General features: G+C 42.3%; 3 protein-coding genes across 3 annotated transcripts; 1 reads left to right on the top strand and 2 right to left on the bottom strand.

The window, feature by feature from the left end:
• Positions 1 to 330: 330 nt before the first annotated feature.
• On the bottom strand, positions 331 to 2634 carry LOC141001634 (keratin, type I cytoskeletal 50 kDa-like). Its single transcript, XM_073472778.1, has 7 exons — positions 2045 to 2634; positions 1818 to 1900; positions 1566 to 1722; positions 1282 to 1443; positions 1047 to 1172; positions 682 to 899; positions 331 to 561 (listed from the first exon to the last, which is right to left on the bottom strand). Exons 1-7 carry the CDS (start codon positions 2576 to 2578, stop codon positions 453 to 455), a joined length of 1389 nt encoding a protein of 462 aa, XP_073328879.1. The 5' UTR covers positions 2579 to 2634; the 3' UTR covers positions 331 to 452.
• A 6468-nt stretch (positions 2635 to 9102) lies between these two features.
• Positions 9103 to 14569, bottom strand: LOC141001641 (keratin, type I cytoskeletal 19-like). Its single transcript, XM_073472791.1, has 9 exons — positions 14173 to 14569; positions 13253 to 13381; positions 11946 to 12028; positions 11665 to 11821; positions 11378 to 11539; positions 11118 to 11243; positions 10092 to 10318; positions 9955 to 9986; positions 9103 to 9867 (listed from the first exon to the last, which is right to left on the bottom strand). Exons 1-9 carry the CDS (start codon positions 14500 to 14502, stop codon positions 9761 to 9763), a joined length of 1353 nt encoding a protein of 450 aa, XP_073328892.1. The 5' UTR covers positions 14503 to 14569; the 3' UTR covers positions 9103 to 9760.
• LOC141001649 (uncharacterized) lies at positions 12044 to 19467 on the top strand. The gene is made up of 3 exons (XM_073472797.1): positions 12044 to 12094; positions 18985 to 19237; positions 19391 to 19467. The coding sequence occupies exons 2-3, from the start codon at positions 18985 to 18987 to the stop codon at positions 19465 to 19467; spliced, it is 330 nt and encodes a 109-aa protein (XP_073328898.1). The 5' UTR covers positions 12044 to 12094.
• The last annotated feature ends 48 nt before the right edge of the window (positions 19468 to 19515 follow it).

Below are 19515 nucleotides of genomic sequence, written 5' to 3'. Positions count from 1 at the left end.
ACAGTTTTAGTTTTCAATCTTGAGTTATTGGAGAAAAACACTGTGTAGCCTCTGCAGAGAGGTGCCCCCATACATCTGTTGGCCTATTAGTAACCCTATATTTCACAGCTCCAATTTCTCTGTGGTTTTATTCTGGGCAGCTTTTACACACACATAACATGGAGTTAAATAATTGTATCTCAGACATACCAAATACCTAAAGTAACTCTTGTCAGGATAAAGATGAACATGTAATTCAATAAGATCTTTGGTTTATGACAAAACAATGCCACTATCATGACATTATTTGGAATTAAAACACAAATAAGACAAACGAACAGGACAAAGTGGTAGTGAGCAAACAGAGAGGCTTTTATTGAATTCACACACGTATGTGAAGGAAGTACTGGGTTCAGATGTGTTGCTTGTGACCCTCAGGTACTGCCCCTTGTGTTGCTGCGTGGAACGGACTATCAGGCGATGGTCGATGAGGAGGACACCAACTTTCCATCCCTCAGTTCCTCTGTGACCACTATCACTTTGGAAGATGATTTTGAGGAGGAACCAGTTCCACTGGCGAGACTGTAGAGGGGCAGAAATACAGTGCTTGTATTAAAAATCTATAAAATGCTTAAATTCACAGAGCTAGTTTGTTATTGTTTATGATGAAAAGACACATTTGTTCTTTGCGGGGAAAATTACCTGCCCTCTCCGTCCAGCAGCCTCCTGTACTCGGCGATCTCCATCTCCAGCCGTGTCTTGATGTCGAGCAGCATCCTGTACTCTTGGCTCTGCTTTTCTATGTCAGTACGCAGACACGTCAGCTGTTCCTCCAGGCTCGTCACCTGACACTGGAGACCTTGGAGCTGCATTGCATACCGTGCCTCTGTGTCAGCTAAAGTGCCTTCCAGGGACGCTTTCTGGAAGAGGAAGGCAACGAGAAGAAAAGGAATTAATCAACCGAAAATACCATGCTTTCATCAAACTGTATCTCTCCCAGGACGGGATAGGTAGAGCGTGTAAAGGTAAAGAAGAGTAAAGATTTGCCCCAGATCATTATCATTTACCATGCTAAGTTGTGACTGTAGCTCGATCTCCAGGCCCTGCAGCGTGCGACGGATCTCAGTGATTTCTGATTTGGACGTTTGGAGGCTTTCCGTGTTGGCCGCCACCTCAATGGTCAGCGTCTCTGTCTGAAGTAGACACAGTCATAGACACAATCAGTGTAATGCACATGTACCCTCACACAACAGTCTAAGTAGGCAATGAGAAATATCCACCAGGGTTTGGGTCCAGTCTTACCTTATTTTGGAACCAGGCTTCAAGTTCTTTGTTGTTCTTGGCGGCCACATTCTCGTACTGTTCGCGGATCTCAGCCATAACGGCGGACAGGTCTTGCTGTGGTGACGCGTCCACCTCCACATTGATCTGTCCAGTCATCTGGCTCCTCATGGCTGCCAGTTCCTGTTGAAAAAGACCCGTTCTTTAAGAGGTGGACATTTTCTAAGTCTAAGTTTTTTTTCACAACACATTCGAGACAGCATCTTCATTGCAATGCAGCTGACTGTTTTGGATTGGCCACCCACCTCCTCGTGGTTCTTCTTGAGGTAGATCAGCTCCTCCTTGAGGCCCTCGATCTGCATCTCCAGGTCTGATCTGGCCAGTGTCAGCTCATCCAACAGTCTCTTTAGACCAGCGATATCTGCTTCCACTGATTGACGCATGGCTAGCTCGTTCTCGTACCTGTGAGGCAGCAAGAGATCAGACTTCTGCATGCCTTCCAATTATTGCTTCAGACTAAATTTACAGTTTGAACTCCCATTCATCATGATACTTACTTGGTTCTGAAGTCGTCTGCAGCCAGTTTTGCATTGTCAATGGCCAAATAGATGCCTCCATTGACACGGGTGGCGTCCTGGATCTGTGTGATGACACAATGTTTCATTCGACATAATTCTCCAACTGCAAGCAGACTCTGCACACATTAAGGATGCTGCAAGCAATAATGTCTCTTACAATCCCATCTACATTATTTCATTCAGGAATCAGAAGTCATGTGACATACCTTTCCCTGCAGGTCAGCAATGGTGGCTTCGAAAGCAGAGTAGTCTCGGGCAGAGGGGGCAGTCTTGCTCTCCAAAAACTGGCGGATCTTGAGCTCCAGTTCAGCGTTGGCCTTCTCAAGGTTGCGCACCTTCTCCAGGTAGGAGGCCAGACGGTCGTTCAGGTTCTGCATGGTGGCCTTCTCGTTGGCTGAAATATCGACGGAATTATCACCTCCTCCATAACCCGATCCCACTTGATAACTGTAACTGTTGTAAATGCCGCCGCCGCCTCCAGCACCTCCAGCACCGTAACCGCTGCCCATACCGTAACCGCTGCCCATACCAACACCACAGCCTATTCCGTAACCGGTGGAGATTTTTGCTCCATGGCCACCTGCACCAGCATACACACTCCTAGCATATGACCTTCGCGCCATGCCTCCACCTCCACCTCCAACCAGGCTTCCACCCAGGCCTCCACCCAGGCCAAAGCTTCCTCCCCCGCCGCCACTGCTGGAGCGCACAGAATAAGTGGTAACACTGGCTCTTGACATCGTGAAGGCTGCTCTGGAGGTGCGTCTGCCTCAGAGAATATGAGATGGGCTGAGATGCACAGATCTGCTTCTGTCTCCTTTTTATACTGCACAAGGCTGTTGCTGCCGCCTCTGGTGTGGGTGGGGGCGTGGAGGACTGAAGGGTGGAGCACTGCCTGAAATGGTTGCTTTGCCCTCCCCAACACACACACTTCAGGTTCGTTTTGTGAAACGATGGGAAGGAGAAAGTGGGATTAAACTTAATCCTATTCAGTTGGATAATAATGAAGTCATTCAGACCTCACAACTCCCTGCAACCCTCATATGAAACATACAGACTTATTTTTTAATTCATCCTTTATTTCCATTCTTCATATTAAAGGTCTACTTTGTAAGAGAGTAGATTTTTTCAGTCTCATTCCCAACTCGTCAAAGGGGATGGCGAGCGACCTGACCTACAATCCCAAAGCGTCACTATTTGACAAGTTCTCTGACAAAGTGGAATGTCCATTAACACAAAGCATCCACGTGAACCTCTATCTGATATTCCTATAAAGTGTATTGTAAATGTACAAGCAGCCACGCCCGTTACTGTTAGCCTCAGGTTAGTTATCCAGTCAAATGCCTCAGGTTTTGTTCTGACATGTGATGAGTCTTTTTTGAATTTACGCCATAAATCTTGAGCAAGACTGCCACACTGTCCTGACCACACCTGTTACATTGCCAAGGCAACAAGCACTGTAAATACGGTAACTGAATCAGTCGGATGTTTTAATCTTGACTCTCAGCCAGCACCCTTGTTCTCACACATATTTTTGTCATTTGTCTTCATGTCATCTTGCAAGTATTTGTTCTTTTGTTATTCACAGTTTCAAACTAAAAATTGTTCAGATTCTCTTTTATTTTGCTCGTCAGCAGCCTGCAGGCTGCCAGTCAGAAGCGGTTTGTGTAAGGGCTCATGATGTCAGTCGATACCCAGCCATTTCCAAGACTGGGCACAGCACTGCTGGAGATCTCAGCACAGATGTGCCTGCGTGTTCTTTATTTCACTTGGCATTGTACCTTGGCGTGTGCATCATGCCCAAACAAGAACAAGCTCTTGCTTGTTTGCTTCTTTCCATCTCACCACAGTATTTCTTTCAGATCTTTTACAATGTCCCAGAGGGTTTTGCACAACTGTCTCCGATGAAGCAATGGTTGATTAAATAAAAAATAAAAAACACAGGTATGGTTATGGTTCCTCGCATTTTTTGATCCATTTTCGAATACTGACATTTATTAGAATAATGCAGGTATTATGTCAGACATTTTGTTTGTGGTTGAATCTAACAAAGATTGGTTTCACCTCTAACTAACAAATGACTTGTACAAACTATTCACATACTACACATAGTTTTGGGTAATACACACCAGATGTTTCTTTTCGCTGTTGCTTTTCATTTTGAGGTTGCAAACTCATCTAATGCTTGTGCTGAACAGCCATAAATAATGTCCTGATTGTTTTGAAACCCTAGTAGTACATTTTTATCTCTGGAGATAGCATTTTAACACCAACTTCATGTGTGTACCCACTGTAATTTATAGCTTTATACAGCTTTGCTTTTTTTAGATTAATGCACGAGTTTGCCTGCAGGTATTTTACAGAATAGAAAAAAGAACCTGGCCTTTTACAGTTTTACATCTAAATAAATGGGCCATATCTAAACAAAGAGGTGAATGCCGTTATCTCTTGACACTTAGATAATACATATCTTGTGCACCAGCAGAGCCATGTGATGGTGTAGACGGCGAGCGTTCATGAAACAACGAGACAAGGGTGTGGCACTGGTGGAAAGGTTTATACAGATACAATTAAAAGACACTCGAGTTAAGTTAGTCAATGTAAAGTTTTCTGTACTGCAGGTTAGTGTCAGAATTAAAAGAGAAAAGACATGTTAATGTGAGAACATGCAACACTGAAAAACAAACTTCATGTGATAAGTGAATGGACTCAGTAAAACTCATCTGTAGACTATTGACGAAAGATGAGGAAATGGCTCACATTTCGAGGAATATTAAGCAACTTGCAAATTACTAAATGAAAATAAAATAGATATGTTGAAAATATAAGGAAGATTCAGCAAATTTAAATAATAATTTGGCTGTTTGAAAAATGATGCAAATCAAACTGGCTCATTTTCCCTCTGGCAGAAGGCAACAGTAGCGTCAGCCAAAATACCACACTATCAAAGAGGTTCCTCTCATTGCTCTGCGGGTCAAAGAAGGTAACATTTGGGAATGTGTTTTTGGGTGTAGATAAGGTCGAGCTGAAAAACACATTTTCAAAAGACATACTTGTACTCTTCCCTTCTGCAAGGAAACTAAAAACAGCAAACTGTACACATAAAATTGCCCAATGTTGCACACAACTTACTAAGTGCATTGTGAGTTAGTGTCGTACAGGGGGTTTCACTGAAAAAACAAGACTCATATGTATTATATGTATTTCAGGACCTGTGATGATACCATGCTGAGCAGATATAGGTTCAATCAGTGAAAACTGCTTCAGGGGAAATGTTAAGGTTGTTTTTCCACAACAGCATAAATTCATGCAACACAACAGCAAACTATGTCACACTATGAAAATGTTCAGTTGCAGGAAAGACTGTTCACACGAACTGACAAATCCTTCTACTGCTGGCACATGACTCTGTTCCTCATTTCGCAACATTAGTAACCAGCCATGATGGTGCATGTATGCACAGGTGACAGGCATAGCGTCATAGGCGGTGGTGAGGCTGAGGACAGGGAAGGCTAATATTTGATGAACAATCTTCTTGTTTTAACAATCACGGAGGATACCATGGTACATTTCAGAAAGTATCAAACTACATGCCAGCATAGCTCATATGATGTGCACAGAACTCGCTCACCGCGTCACCGACTGACCTGACGGCTTTCTCTTTTTCTCTTATATAAAAATCTGTTTTTTAAATGCGGCTGCATTGTATTCAAAGCTGAAGAGAAATCAATGAAGAGCTGTCTTGCATGTGTTTTGTTCCCTTCAAGATGCCTCTCAACAAGATTCAACAGAATCTCTGACCCATCTCCTTGGCTTATAGGAAAACTGCACGGGGTCCAGTCTTTTCTGTGTTTACCATCTGCTGTTCCAAAGAAGACTGAAAGATAAAAGTATGTGAAGCAGAGCATTTTAGGAGATTATCCACAATGCGGTCAGGACTTTTCCTCCTCTTTATAAGGCTGAAAGATTCACATGCTGTGGCTTCATCAGTCTGAATCTCACAGCCTGTCTCTACACAGAGCTCATGATTAAAATGTGCACTTTTCTCTTTTTATTCTGCATTCAAACACTAGATCTGATGCCTTTCCAGGCTGCACTTGAGTTGCATCTCAATCTCACCCTCCTGTTTACCTTTATGCTTAAGTTTTGCTAGTTTTATGTGGAGTGGGATTGTGACCAGAGGCCTTTGAGCAGGGCCCTTGACTCCAGCTGCTCAGTGATGCCTCTGTGGTTGTACAATGCTGAGTATGAAGCAGGGTGTGGTTGCTGAAAAGGAACATGTGCAAACTGGCAAATAAAGATTAAGTTGCAATATATAAGAATTGGCGACCTCTTGAATTCACCCTCCAAATGAATGGGGGGCAGCATATCACTAGAGTGACCGCTAACTGCTGCTAACTATAGCTGATGTTAACTTGTTAGCTCAATTAGCAAAGCAGCTAGTGGTCTGGTATTATGAGAAAGGACAGGCCAGGACTAGTTGATTAGCATGCTAACATCAGTAGGTGGCTCTGCAACACAATACATAGAAGTCTTCAACAAAACTCTTTTTTCTCCACATCCAGTCTTTAAAGGTGCAACATGCAAGAATCTTTGTTTTAAGGAAAAAACTGATTTGATGTTATGTCAAAGATGATTATGTATTGCGTTGCAGAGATATCTACTGTTAGTTTGCATGCTAACCAGCTAGTCTCGGCCCGTCCTGTCTCATAATACCACTCCCAGGCTCCCAGTCTGGACTGCTAGCTGCATGGCTAACTGAGCTAACCAGCTAACAGCAGCTACAGTTAGCAGCAGTTAGTGGTTACTCCGTTGATATGCAGCCCCACATTTGTGTGTTTGTTTGGAGTGACCATAGACAGTTGGCCAATTCTTACATATTGCACCTTAAACAATATTGTGAGTTTTTTTATTCATTCATTCTTTATGCAAATGTATCCACATTTTTTTGACTTTTGTCTTAACACTGTTACCTGTATCCCATATTCCCTTACAGGTTGAATCCCTGTCGATTTGCCTTTGAAAACAAAATCAATCTACTGAGTGTTATAGTCTGCAATAACAGGCACTTTGCACACTGGTAAGACACACCTGTGGTTTATGTGAGCTGAGTGATTCATACCGATGGTATGTGTGGCGGTAGGGCGAGGTGTGACTGTGGTTTTCATGTGGGAAGCAAAGCTTGAATGAAGTATTCATGCTTTTAATTGATATAATTGAGATTAATTGCGTATCCTCCATTCACTACAAGGAGTTTTAAGCTTTTCAGACAATAAGATTAAAACCAGACCTCACTTCGGAGTAATTGATATGTGATCTGTATCTGGTGCATGACAGTCTGCTTATCAGTGCACACGGCATGTGTTCAAATTGAAGAACCAAAAACCATAAGGGTTGCAGTCATAAGTCTTTCTGTCACATTTATTGTGTCACACACCCTCATCCACTTTTCATGTAAGTGGGAAAGACTTCTCAGAATGCAAAAGGCCTATTCAAGTCTGAGTACGAAGTGCCACGCTGACACAATAACCACAGGCGAACAGTTTGTTCAAAATGTGCTGGGACATGAAAAATAGCTCACAGTACATTTAACCTGGGTGTGTAACTCTCCTGCAAGGGCTAGCATGAGGCAGTATGTCACCTTCTGTCTCATGGAGGAGAGGGGGCAAGGGCTGCTCTGACTCATTGCAACATCAGGTGTCTCCTGACAATGCTCCTCTGTCTTTGTGTTTCTTCTGTTTCAGGCCTGGACTGGTTTCTGTTGTGTTTTGTCGTGCACAGCGGGTATTGGCCACACCCTTCACTGCAAGGCATGACTGAGAGATCTGGAAATTTACAACAGAAAATTCTGGACTGCACCGAGCAGAGCAAGATTCAACGAATGAATAGCTAATAAACGAAAAACTGCTGCATTGTCTCTTCAATGCTGTGAGTCAACCCAATTGAACTGAATTAAGAGCCCATGTGGACACAATTAAGCACTTAATTGCTTGTGGTTTGGTAATAATAACTGAGGTCAGCTGAGGGAAAACCTACAGTACTTCATGTGATGCAAACCAAAAAAAATGAAGTATCATGACTGTGTTTTCTATTTCTGTAAAATCAAATATCTAAAGCTTTAAAAAAGCATGTGTGAAACAAAGGCTTTTAACTTTTACAATTAGTCATAACATTTGACACAAGGAGGGTAAATTCACCGTTTACCGTTTAATTCAGCTCAAAAACAGACTATGTATCTACGTGAAGTGTCAGTGGCAAGGATGCAACGATGCTACGGTTTTTGGTTTTTGTCTTGTCTAATCATGCGGAATAATTAAGATTTTAAGATGTGAACAGTGAGTCAAATGAACACACTCCTCTTTGCCTAAACTTGATATTGCTCTGCTGCACAAATCTGCTGAAACAGTGCAAATCAGGGCCACTAATAACATTTAATTACACTAAGAGTATAATGAAGGGCAGCGATGTGTTCACAGGGTGTAGCACAAAGAAAGAGAGAGGAGGGTGTCTCCCATGTTGAGTCATTTTGACCAACACATTCAGTCACTGGGCAGGTGAATAACTGAAGATCTCAAGTCTCTACTTGGTTCCACTCCACCCAAATGAAGAAGCCACTGGTGGATCAAGGATGACTGTAAACATCATTGAACCAAATCTTTACTTTTATGGAGAACAAACTCAATATTGTGTCTTCATTTTGTGCTATTTGCAGGCCATTAAACCATTACTGGTATCATTATTTCATATCATTTACTGTCCTGTGATTAAGCTGAAACAGTTATCTCTCTAAATGTACCATGTGCAGCAACAATCTGTCTCCACTTAAGCAATTTAAAGTTGCACATGCACTAAAGCTGTGCAGAGACTTCACCTTTAGAGAAAGAGACACAGTGACGCCTGGTGGTCAAGAGTTAAATTGCAAATGTTGACTTTACGTTCAGAAAGTCAGGAAACTGATTACCCTAGAATTACCAAGTAAAATAGACAATATAATTTAAGTTATGCAAGCTAAAAAGTCTTAAGAACTTAAAATTATTTGTCTACTTTACTTAAATGACGTTACTGTAATTTTGAGGTAATCGGTTTCCCAGATTTTTAAAGTAAAGTCACTTTGTCAGATTTTACAGTGTATGCTACTTGTTGGTCCAAAAACTAAATGAATACGATCTGATTTAATTATGCCAATGAAAAATATGCGTACAAATTATAATCCACCTTTCTGAATTGCAGTAGACATTTGTGATTAAGAACACACTTCTTCATCTTGGTTCTCATGCTTTTAATCAGATTTTGGTCTCTCATTTATTAGAGTTGACAACAATCTGTCAAGTGAAGAACATCACTTGCTGCAACTTTGCTTTATGATTTCAATCAAAAGAAAGACAAGAAAATACCAAGGAAAATGCCCTCTTGAAAAGCAAAAGTTGATATGTTTGGGAACTATCATATCGCTGGTTGAAGTTAAAGGTGCAATATGTAAGACTTTTAATTTAAAACATTAAATAAACTAATATTATCAACAAATTGTGAACAGATAACAATTTTAACATTATTTCAAGGCTGTCTTCATATTGTGTTGCAGAGATGTCTTCTGAATAAGCATGCTAAGTCCGCTTTGAGCTAACACTCCTTTAGAGCTGCAAGCTCCCAGGCCAGGCAGATGCAGCCATATGAGCGCTAGCTGCATGGCTAACTGAGCTAACTAGCTAATGACAGCTAAAGTTAGCAGCACTTGGTGGTTTCTCTGGTGCTATGCTGCCTCCTACTTGTTTAGTTGTATAAATTCAACAGGTGGCCAATTCTTATATATTGCACCTTTAAGTTTTTCACTAAGCAGAAATTACAGAAGTCAATTAAGAACATTCAGGGGCCAAATCAAGGTAAACATTTCAGTTTAGTGGCAGCAGAGGTGAGCAGAGGTGTTACTGAAGGTCCTCCACTTGGGTGTCGACGCTGGAGGACACCACCCTTCCATCAACAATCTCCTCCACGATGGTCTTCACCCTCCTCTCGATGTGGGGTTTATGCTCTGCAGGGGTGGAGAACAGACATCATGAGGCTGCAGTGCAAAGAGCCGAACTCATAGTTCATTTAGTGAATGATTTGGGGTTCTTACCTTCCACTACAACCTTGCTGACGACCACAGCCCTGCAGAGAGAGAGAGAACATGTTAAAATCATCATGTTGAAACGATTTCTTTAGCTGTCAGCCAACTGCTTTCACTTTAAAGAAAAGAAAAACTCAGGCTCTTACTTTTTCTCATGCACCTCTCCCTCCAGCAGCCTCCTGTACTCGGCGATCTCCAGTTCCAGCCTCATCTTGATGTCCAGCAGCATCTTGTACTCGGACTGTTGATGCTCGATGGAGATTTTCAGCTGCTGCAGCTCTGCCTCCAGCGTGTTGATTGTCATCTGCAACTGGCTGAGCTGAAGGCTGTATCGAGACTTCACCTCCTCCAGGTTCTGCTGCAGGCACTGAATCTGTGGGACAGACAGGAATGATGTCAGGAAAGCTTTGAGCATGATCAGAGAAGAAATACTAGGTCTGCCTGATGGTAAATTAGAAAGTTATAGATTCATGATCTATCTGCACAATGCTAATTTGGATTCACATTTGTTCATGTCGGTCTTAAAACAATAATTGGGTGACTGTATGAACATCAAAACAGTTTCCTGTTCACACTGGCTATTAAAACATCATGTGCTTTAAACTGTCTGGAAGATGAGGAACAATAATCCACAGTCCCAGTTATGTACCAAAATACATTTCAAATTTTATTAGAAGTTAATATGAGGCTACCAGTTTTAGCATGTTAAATCCAGTCTGTATCTCCCACAGATTCCTTTGAGTACAAAATTCCCTCTTTATGTAACCATTCGTTTGCCACGGCTCAGGTTGGAAACATGTCGTGTGTCCAGTTCCTGTCAATGTGCACGAATCTTAAAGATTAAATGTCGACAGTATTTAATTCTTACCAAAACTAAAAAGTGGTCTGGAGTCTTTGCCAGGCGCAGTAATAATCCATATAAAAAGTTACAAGAACTTTGTGTGCTAACTGTAGCTGGCTGCTGGCTGCAGCTTCATATTTAAAGCAACATTATGTAGAATTTGGCATTTTGTGCGATTTGGCGCCTCCCAACAGTGTCTGCGTGCAACAGCACTGCCGTAAGTACAATCCCAGGTCTGCAACAGTTTGTCATAACAACATTACCTGTTGAAAACTTGTATCTTGAGGTAAACATGTATGTATTGCATTCTGTCGTTTCCTCGATGGCTTACCGATGAGATGGCACTGGTGCGACTAATCTCCAGATTCTGGTAGGTCCTCTTCAGCTCTGACAGCTCCGAACTGGATGTCTTCACCTCTATTGTACATGAGCTGATCTGCGTCTGAAGAGTATCCACCTTTTTGCACAAACACACACACACACACACACATATATATTTATAAGCAATAATTCCTGTGACATCTCCATCTGTAAACCTTTTCACCATAGGTTTTATTCTTCTGGGTTTTTAAATTTTCTCTCCCATCTCACCTTAGCATTGAACCACTTCTCGACCTCCATCTTGTTCTTGATCATCACAGCCTCATACTGCTCCCTCATCTCCTCCAGGACTTTAGACAGATCAACAGAGTCTGTGCTGTCCACCTCGACGTTAACATTGCCGCCCTGCTGGACCCTCGCCAGACGCATCTCCTGCAACATGGAGAAGAGTCACATTTTTATTTATCCCCTGCCTCCACCAGCAGATAGCGCCATTGTACTTGAAAACACAACAGTTTTAACAGGACATCCCACAGCAGCTGAGTGGTTCCTCTCACCTCCTCGTGGTTGCTCTTGAGGTACGCCAGCTCCTCTTTCAGACCCTCTACCTGCATCTCCAGGTCACCAATGCTGAGAGTCAGGGTGTCCCGGACCCCTCGGAGACGAGCCACATCACCCTCAACGTTGGTACGCATGCTCAGCTCTGACTCATACCTACAGAAGAGAGCCGGATGTGGTTAAAAATAAATGAGTGAAAGATTAAATATGAACAATCAACTACACCTCTGGTTGATGTATATATATTTAGCGTGAAGCAACAGAAGAACGTTAAACCTACTTCATTCTGAAGTCCTCTGCAGCCAGTTGAGCGTTGTCAATCTGCAGGTTGATGCTCTGATTCTCTGAAAACCTTCTCCGGATCTAAAGGGGGAAAAAAATTAAACAATTATTTGTTTGTTTTACTGGAAAGACTCATCAGTAACAGACATGGCAGTGCGTATTCAAAAACTCAACCCTCTAGTGTAGTAATAGATGATCAGGAGTTTATGTGGAGTTCAGACCCACAGTTTATACAACACAGAGGGAATGCACAGCTACATTATGAGTGCTGGTTTGGTTCTTTAGTTTTAAGAAAAGGTTTGTTCATCCTCTGTGAATTTGTCCACACAGCACTCAGCTGCACACATGGCCACATCAGCCGTGTTACATGTTGGTCACTAGCTGTGTAAGTCTCAAACAACAAATGGTCACCGTAGGAGCTTTTTATTTGTTGTAAGTAGACTTTTGTAGTTGTTTTACAAAAAAGAAGAGATGACTGGTTGCTCTATTCAACACAATGTATGCAAAAACTGTGTCAAGTGCTCCTCGAAAAAGGGAAAGGAAATATGACCAGATAATGACATACCAGGTGAAACAGATACAAGTTAATGAAGCACTAGCATTGCTCCATTAACTTGAGATGTTTGCTTTATTGAGATTAGGTGTTTGACACTTTCTTCTGCTAATGATTTGTTTCATCTACTTTACGTTTAGCATATTTAGTTTTTGCATAGCCAGTTTATTCTCTTGTTTCGTTTGTGACTTGGGTAAGGCACCTGAGCTCGTATGCAAAGAAAGGGAGGTGCAGGACCAGGATGCACCTGGGCTGCCCTCTGGTGGTTTTACCAGAGCAAGAGAGGCATGCAGAAATCCTGATTTCCTTGTTTTCTGTTTACTTTCTTATATCTTGATTAAAAAAAATTAAAAATTAAAAAATTAAAACCTAAGAAACTTTGTACAGAAAATGGTCTGAGCTTGCCTGCGTATCACATGACAATGGTGCAGAGTGGGGCCTTGATTCAAAGTTTGAGTTATGTCTGATCTGTGACAAATGGCCACTACAGTCACAGTGTGACGAGCACAACTGAGCTCAAACTGTACCAAAGATGCAAGATGTCAAAAGGAGAAACATTTGAAAAGACAAACAGAGATGTGTCTGTAACCAGGTCAGTTGTTGTGAATGTTGCCTGGGTTGATGGGATTGGGATGGAAGGGAGGTGTTACTGTCAATATATTTTTGTCTCGTCTTGTATGTGTGATGTAAGTGGGTTCACTGTGGAGTAATAAATTATACTATGAAGGTAAAGAGTAAAACGTGAGCAGTACCTGAGCCCGCAGATCATTGATGGTGGCAAAGTAGTTGGTGTAGTCTCTGCCAGCAGTGGGAGCTTTCTTCTCGTAGAACTCTCTGATCTGCAGCTCCAGCTTCCTGTTGGCTGCCTCCAGGGAGCGCACCTGCACACAAAACCAGACAGGTGAGGTGACATCACGTCAGGTGACAAATGAGAGATGAGAGATGTAGACATTTATCAATCAGTCTTCATTTGTATAGCGCCAATTCACAACAAAAGTCATCCCGTGACACTTCCCAAATTGAGCAGGTCTAGACCACAATCCTTTATTAATTTATTTACAGAGACCAAACATAGAGTGGGGGAGTGAGGGAGAGACAAGAAGAGGGAGAGAGAAGGAGAGACAGAGAGAGAGAAGGAGAGGGAGAGTGGGAGAGAGAGAAGGAGGGGGGATACAGCAGCCACAATATTAAAAATGAATATGAATAATAAATGAATAAACATGTTCATGGTTGTGTTTGTCCTGCTGTCACCTTATTGTCTACTTTAACTTCCTTTGCTAAAGTTCAGTAATGCTCTGCATCCTGTCTGAGCTGATTCTCTGTCAGGGACAGAGGAAGGATTCAAATCCTTACCTGTGTGAAAGTTATCATAAAACATGTACTACGTTAATCATCGCAGGTAAACGTACTTTGTAAGCAGCAGAAGGATGCAGAGGAAATCTGTATAAATAATAATAATAATAATAATGATATGATATGAGCTTTGTAATTTAACTCAGACTGACTCATCTTCACTTCAGGATGAGGTCTGTAGATCAACCAACTGTATTGCAGGTGCATTAAAAATAGTTAAGTTCTCTGATTGCTTCTGATGTCTCAGTGAAAGTACAGGAAAGTGGGAGTGTGTGCAAGAGTTGGTCTCATCATCATCATCATCATCATCAGCGCTCACCTTCTCCAGGTATGAGGCCAGGCGGTCGTTGAGGTTCTGCATGGTAACCTTCTCGTTGTTGATTACCGTAGTCTCAGAGTAGCCGCCCATTGACCCGGAGCCGAACACGGACTGGGACTGGGAGATGCGGGTCCCGTAGCCTCCCGCGCCCCCGTACACGCTGGGTGCGCGCGCCTGGATGGAGCTGCTGGAGAAGCGGCTCTGGCCGCCTCCGATCATCTGCATCCCTCCGCTCATGCTGAAGGCGCTGGCGCCACCGGAGACGCTCCGGGAGCTGCTGATGCTGCGGGAGCTGAAGCTGCTCTGGCGGCTGACACCGAAAGAAGTCATGGCGACAGGTGGTGGATTTGGAGGTGGAGGTGTCCTGCAGGTGATGACCAGCTGTGGAGAGTCTCCGAGGAGTGTCTCTGCTGGACACGGTCGGGTATTTTATAGTCCTGAGAGGAAGAAGATAGCGTCAGTTTCCCCGCCACAGCAATGACTGGTATGCAGATAATGGTTTGAAGGAGTAGGTGTGTACAGTAGCGTTAGTGCTGATGGTTGGAGACAGGTTGATCATCAAGTTTGGCAGCTTGATGGGCGGCTCACTGATCGGGAGTCAGTTATGAAGATAATTGTTTTTTCTTCAGTGTCAGTTATACTTAGTCTGGAGCAGATAATACCTGGCACACAGGTGTTTCTAACTACACACTGTCCTCAGAGTTTTTCCATTGTAGGGACGAAGGTGAAAGGTCGTGGTGAGCAAAGAGCACACACTGTACACATATATGTGTATATATATGGTATATATGTATATGTATTTTGCTGTATGTATGTATGATAAGATGCAAAATAGTAGTAGATTCCCAAGTCTTTGCTTCACTGCCTGACTTCCTGCACAGTCATTCTGCCCACCATACTCTGATAATGTAAAATGACAGAGATCCTACTTATTTAAACTGCATTTAACTTCACAATAATATATAAAAACATCATAAACAATTACTTTTATACATAGCTAATCTAATCTAATCTAATCTAATCTAATCTAACCCTCTGGCAGGCCAACCCACAGCACCATGACAGAGTTCATTCAAAGGTCCACTGTCCTCTATTGTCATGATTGTAATATAATTTTCAGTACTATGTCTTCGTGAGGGTAATAAGGCTATGATTCATAAGGAATAAAACAAAACCATGCATAATACACTACAGCCTTGTTTGGTCTGGTATGACGAGCATCTTACAGTGTACAGATTCCTCTCTAGGCAGTTGTCATCCTTTAATCATTGCTTGTGGCCACAGTGGCTGCTGTTCAGCCACTGTACATTTGAGAAAAATGTCCAAATGAACAACTTCACTGTGACGTCTTCAGACTCTTGCATGGAGGTCAACATGTGCACCGCCACATGGAGGGAGAGCTATGTGTCGGCCTACCAGCAGCAGTAATAGCATTTATACACTGTACCTCTGAAACGCTCCTTCACTGGAAGGAATATATGAATTCTTAAAGGTGTATCTGTAAGAATTGGTTTAAAACTTCCAGAAAGGAAGTCAAATCATCAACAGAATTTCTGAAGTTATGTCGAAGACGTCAACTGAAGTTAGCATGCTAACCAGCTAGCCCTGACCTGTCCTGTGTAGTAATGATGATCGAGGCCCGGTTCCGTTGTCCATTCACTCACCCGGCTCCGGTTCTGGTGCTCTGAGCTTTCAGTCCTGACTGCTAGCAGCCGTTTACAGCGGTTACTCTGGTGACATGCTGCCCCCTATTTGTTTGGAGTATAGGTGCGACAGGTTGCCATTTCTTACATATCGTACCTTTATATTTAGGTTACTGGGTTTTTGTTATTCTGCTCCTGCCAATACACTATGAGTGTGCACGGACATCACGTAGCTGCATCAGCTACAACTGTGCCCAGTGATGAGATCATTAAACTGTTGCTTATTTGCATAATGGGTATATTAGATGGAAACCTTTGAGAGAAACTCCTTGGAAAGGTGTGTTTTTAACCACAAACTGGTTCTGTTTATTGATTCAAGCCTTCATTTGTACAGCCAAAGATAGTTATTCTAGTGAAGTAGAGGGAGGAGGCAGACGAGGTAATAGACATTTTTCCTTAATGTTTTTTTGACCGCACCCCAACACATACCCACACGCACACACTCACACACACACACACACACAAAACACTGTCACACCCTTTCACTCGAAGCGTATCAAGCATGCAGGAAGAATCAAATATCCTGAAGTGACACAAGAATCTAAAAACCATCTTGATCTGCTGCAGTCCACACCCATCAGGGGAAAGTGGCAGATAAAGCTTTGCACGTCACTGGTTTGTGGCAAAGTGTACTCAGTTGCAGATGCTAGCTATGGTTAAAATGTGTATTTAGTATCATACTGGAATGGATCCCAGGTATTATATTTGCTTTACAGTGACAGAGTTTACATCACAATCTCAATAAATGGATTGTACCCATTTCCTTTGTTTGTTTTTTTACTGCAGTAAACCAAAAAACATCATTTGTTTTCAGTAAAGGTTGTTCAGTAAATCGTTTTGGGTCTGGATAATAAAATATCAGTCAAAACCTTTTTTCAAACCATTTTTTCAATGTTGCTGTGTTGTCCACTTAGGGACATGTTTAGGACCAAAAAATGAAAGTTAAACCAGGAAGACAAGCAGCTACTGATGATGAAGAAACCTTGGTTTTACTGACACCACCACACAACCACAAATTCATTCATGCTGCAAGTGAATGACTGATTGTAAACTTTCACCAGCTTTAATAATCCTCCCACTTGACACATAGCTCAGAGGACTCAAGTGAACATCTGTGACAATAAACAAAAAGCAGCGATGAGCATCTGCCGCAGCCTCGTCTGATAAAGTCTCAACCTGACCTCGCCAACAAGTCGGTGGAACAACCTGTCTGCAGTGTGTGGAGACTTCATCAGATTTCATTAACGGGTGTGTCGTCTCAGTCAGGTGAGAGTGTAAATGTCACGTCTTATGACCTATGATTATTTTCCCACCAGCATAATGACTGACAGCAAGTAGCATTCCAACAAGATCAAGTCTCGGCGTAAGTGTTTTATTTGCTATACGCCGCACAGATTTCAGCCAAAACATCCTGCTGTATTGTCTGCAGGAGGATATATGCACGTATGTATATTCTCTGCTGTTCATTGTGCTGCTGTCACCTCTGCTTATTTCATAAATCAAAGTTTAGCACATAATCACAGTCTGTGCTACAGAGTAAATCCAGCTGGCAGAAAAACAGAAAAGATCTGAAGGCTGCGCTCATGTTGTTTCTGCTTTCCTTGACATTTAACATCACATGTTGTCAGTGGAAACTGGACACACAGGAACAGCGAACACAAATCTATACAGTATGTAAACAGCTGCTCGCTGTAGTAGTTTTACTAAAACGGTAGCGTGTGCGTCATCTGGAAGTCCGGTCCACAACATGACATGGTGGAGCCAATAATCACCTCCAACCAATCAATACATGATACACACCGACACATTCAAACACAAACACAGATAAAAAGTCATTTTAAAAAATGAAAATGAGCAACAAAGAATCTAATTAGGATTATGAAGATGAAAAAAAATGACAAAAAATAATCAAATAAACAAATAGATCCTTATACACCTTGACGGTTTTGTTACTTTTTTAGTGTCTATGAGCATCAGTGCTTTGATATATTCTATAATTCACATAAGAAAACTTTAAAATGAGGGGAAAACCTTTGTAATTCTGCATTTGTGTATGTGAAATTTAGCATATATGATCAAAAAATTCACACTTAAATCAATGTATTTCAATGGTAAGATGAATGTGTTAGTTCATTATTACAAAAGCTATTTGTTATGGAACAATAGATTTGTTGTTGGAAATATAGATTTGTTGTATATGTGTTGTGTAAAATTTTGATATATTTCTTTAAAGGTGCAACATGTAAGAAGTCTACTTGAAAAAATTACCAACAGAATTCATTATGACGTCGATGTATCGTGTTGCAGAGGTATCTACTGAAGTTGGCATGCTAACCAGCTAGCCCTGGCCCGTTTCACTACAAAGTTCCTGTCCTGGCGTTGTAAACACAAACACTCCTCCGGTGCTCTGAGCTCCCAGTCTGGACCACTACATTCATGGCTAACTGAGCTAAGGCCCCCTACAGGTAGCAGCTAGGTAGCTGATACTATGGCGATATGCTGACCCTCTATTTGTGATGAGTATGCTACAGCAGCTGGCCAATTCTTACATATTGCACCTTTAATCGTAGAAGTAATGCAGAAGTATAAAATAATTTGTCTTGTTCCAGCGTGTGTGGCGTGCTGTAGGAGCTGCTAATGCTTAGTGATATTTGATTGATAATGTAAGAACACCACAAACTGTGTTTGCTTCCAGGTGTGGCTACATAGTTACATCAGATCCTCTGTATTGGTCTCTTAAAGGAGCATTGGATTTCTTATGTAAACACATCGACTCATTTTATTGTTATTGCAGTGCAAAAAAGGCCTTTCCAGGTAAGTAAAACGGGTTCGTGGGTGTCCGTCGTTTCCTTTACGCACATCCTCCCAATGCATCCGTCTACCAATCAATCCCTGCTATCTGTCTTTGATTTTAGCTCGTGTTGCTCACATCCAAGTTGTGGTATAAAAGAGCCTCTCTGTTCAGTGTGCACCAGAAGCATCTGACTTGTTGGATTCTGTTGTGCACTTCTACTGCCTCCATACAGGTAACTTCTCTTCTGTCTTTCTTGACAATTATTACTTTTTCACTTTGAGCAAATGTAACTCTGTTCTTTTCTTGTTCACAGACATGTCAGGGAAGGTTTTTGTGGTGATCACACTGTTGGTTGCACTGCTTGTATCCAGTGCAGCCTCCTCACCTGTAGAGGCTAAAGAGACTCAGATGCTACAGCAGCTTCTAGCTAAGAGGGAGAAAGTGAAAGACTTGGGTGGCAGACAGGATCCGGCGCCTCCGGCCTACTCAGCACGGGTAGAGAGACGGCCACACCTATCTGAGGATGAACGCGAGGTTATGACCAAGCAAATAATGCAAGCAATTTCAGGTATGCTGTGCGTCTGGGCGTGAAAAATAATTTAAAACTTAATTGTTTATGATGTGTCTGTGAGATAAATGTGTGGGCAGGGATCCAGGGAGATGCTATGATGTGTGTACTGAACGCCTGTGTGTGGTTCATGTAGGAATGGTTTGTTCACAGAGATGATGAACTCAGAGTGCATGTCTGATCGGGACTACCAGGGCTGGGTGGACTTCGGACGCCGGGACGCAGAGTGAGACACAACAATGCCGGCAACAGCAACCGGAGAGAGAGAGCAGACTCAC

This window comes from Pagrus major, chromosome 1 (assembly GCF_040436345.1).
Source record: "Pagrus major chromosome 1, Pma_NU_1.0".
NCBI classification, from domain to species: domain Eukaryota; kingdom Metazoa; phylum Chordata; class Actinopteri; order Spariformes; family Sparidae; genus Pagrus; species Pagrus major.
This window is presented reverse-complemented; position numbering and strand designations above follow the sequence as displayed.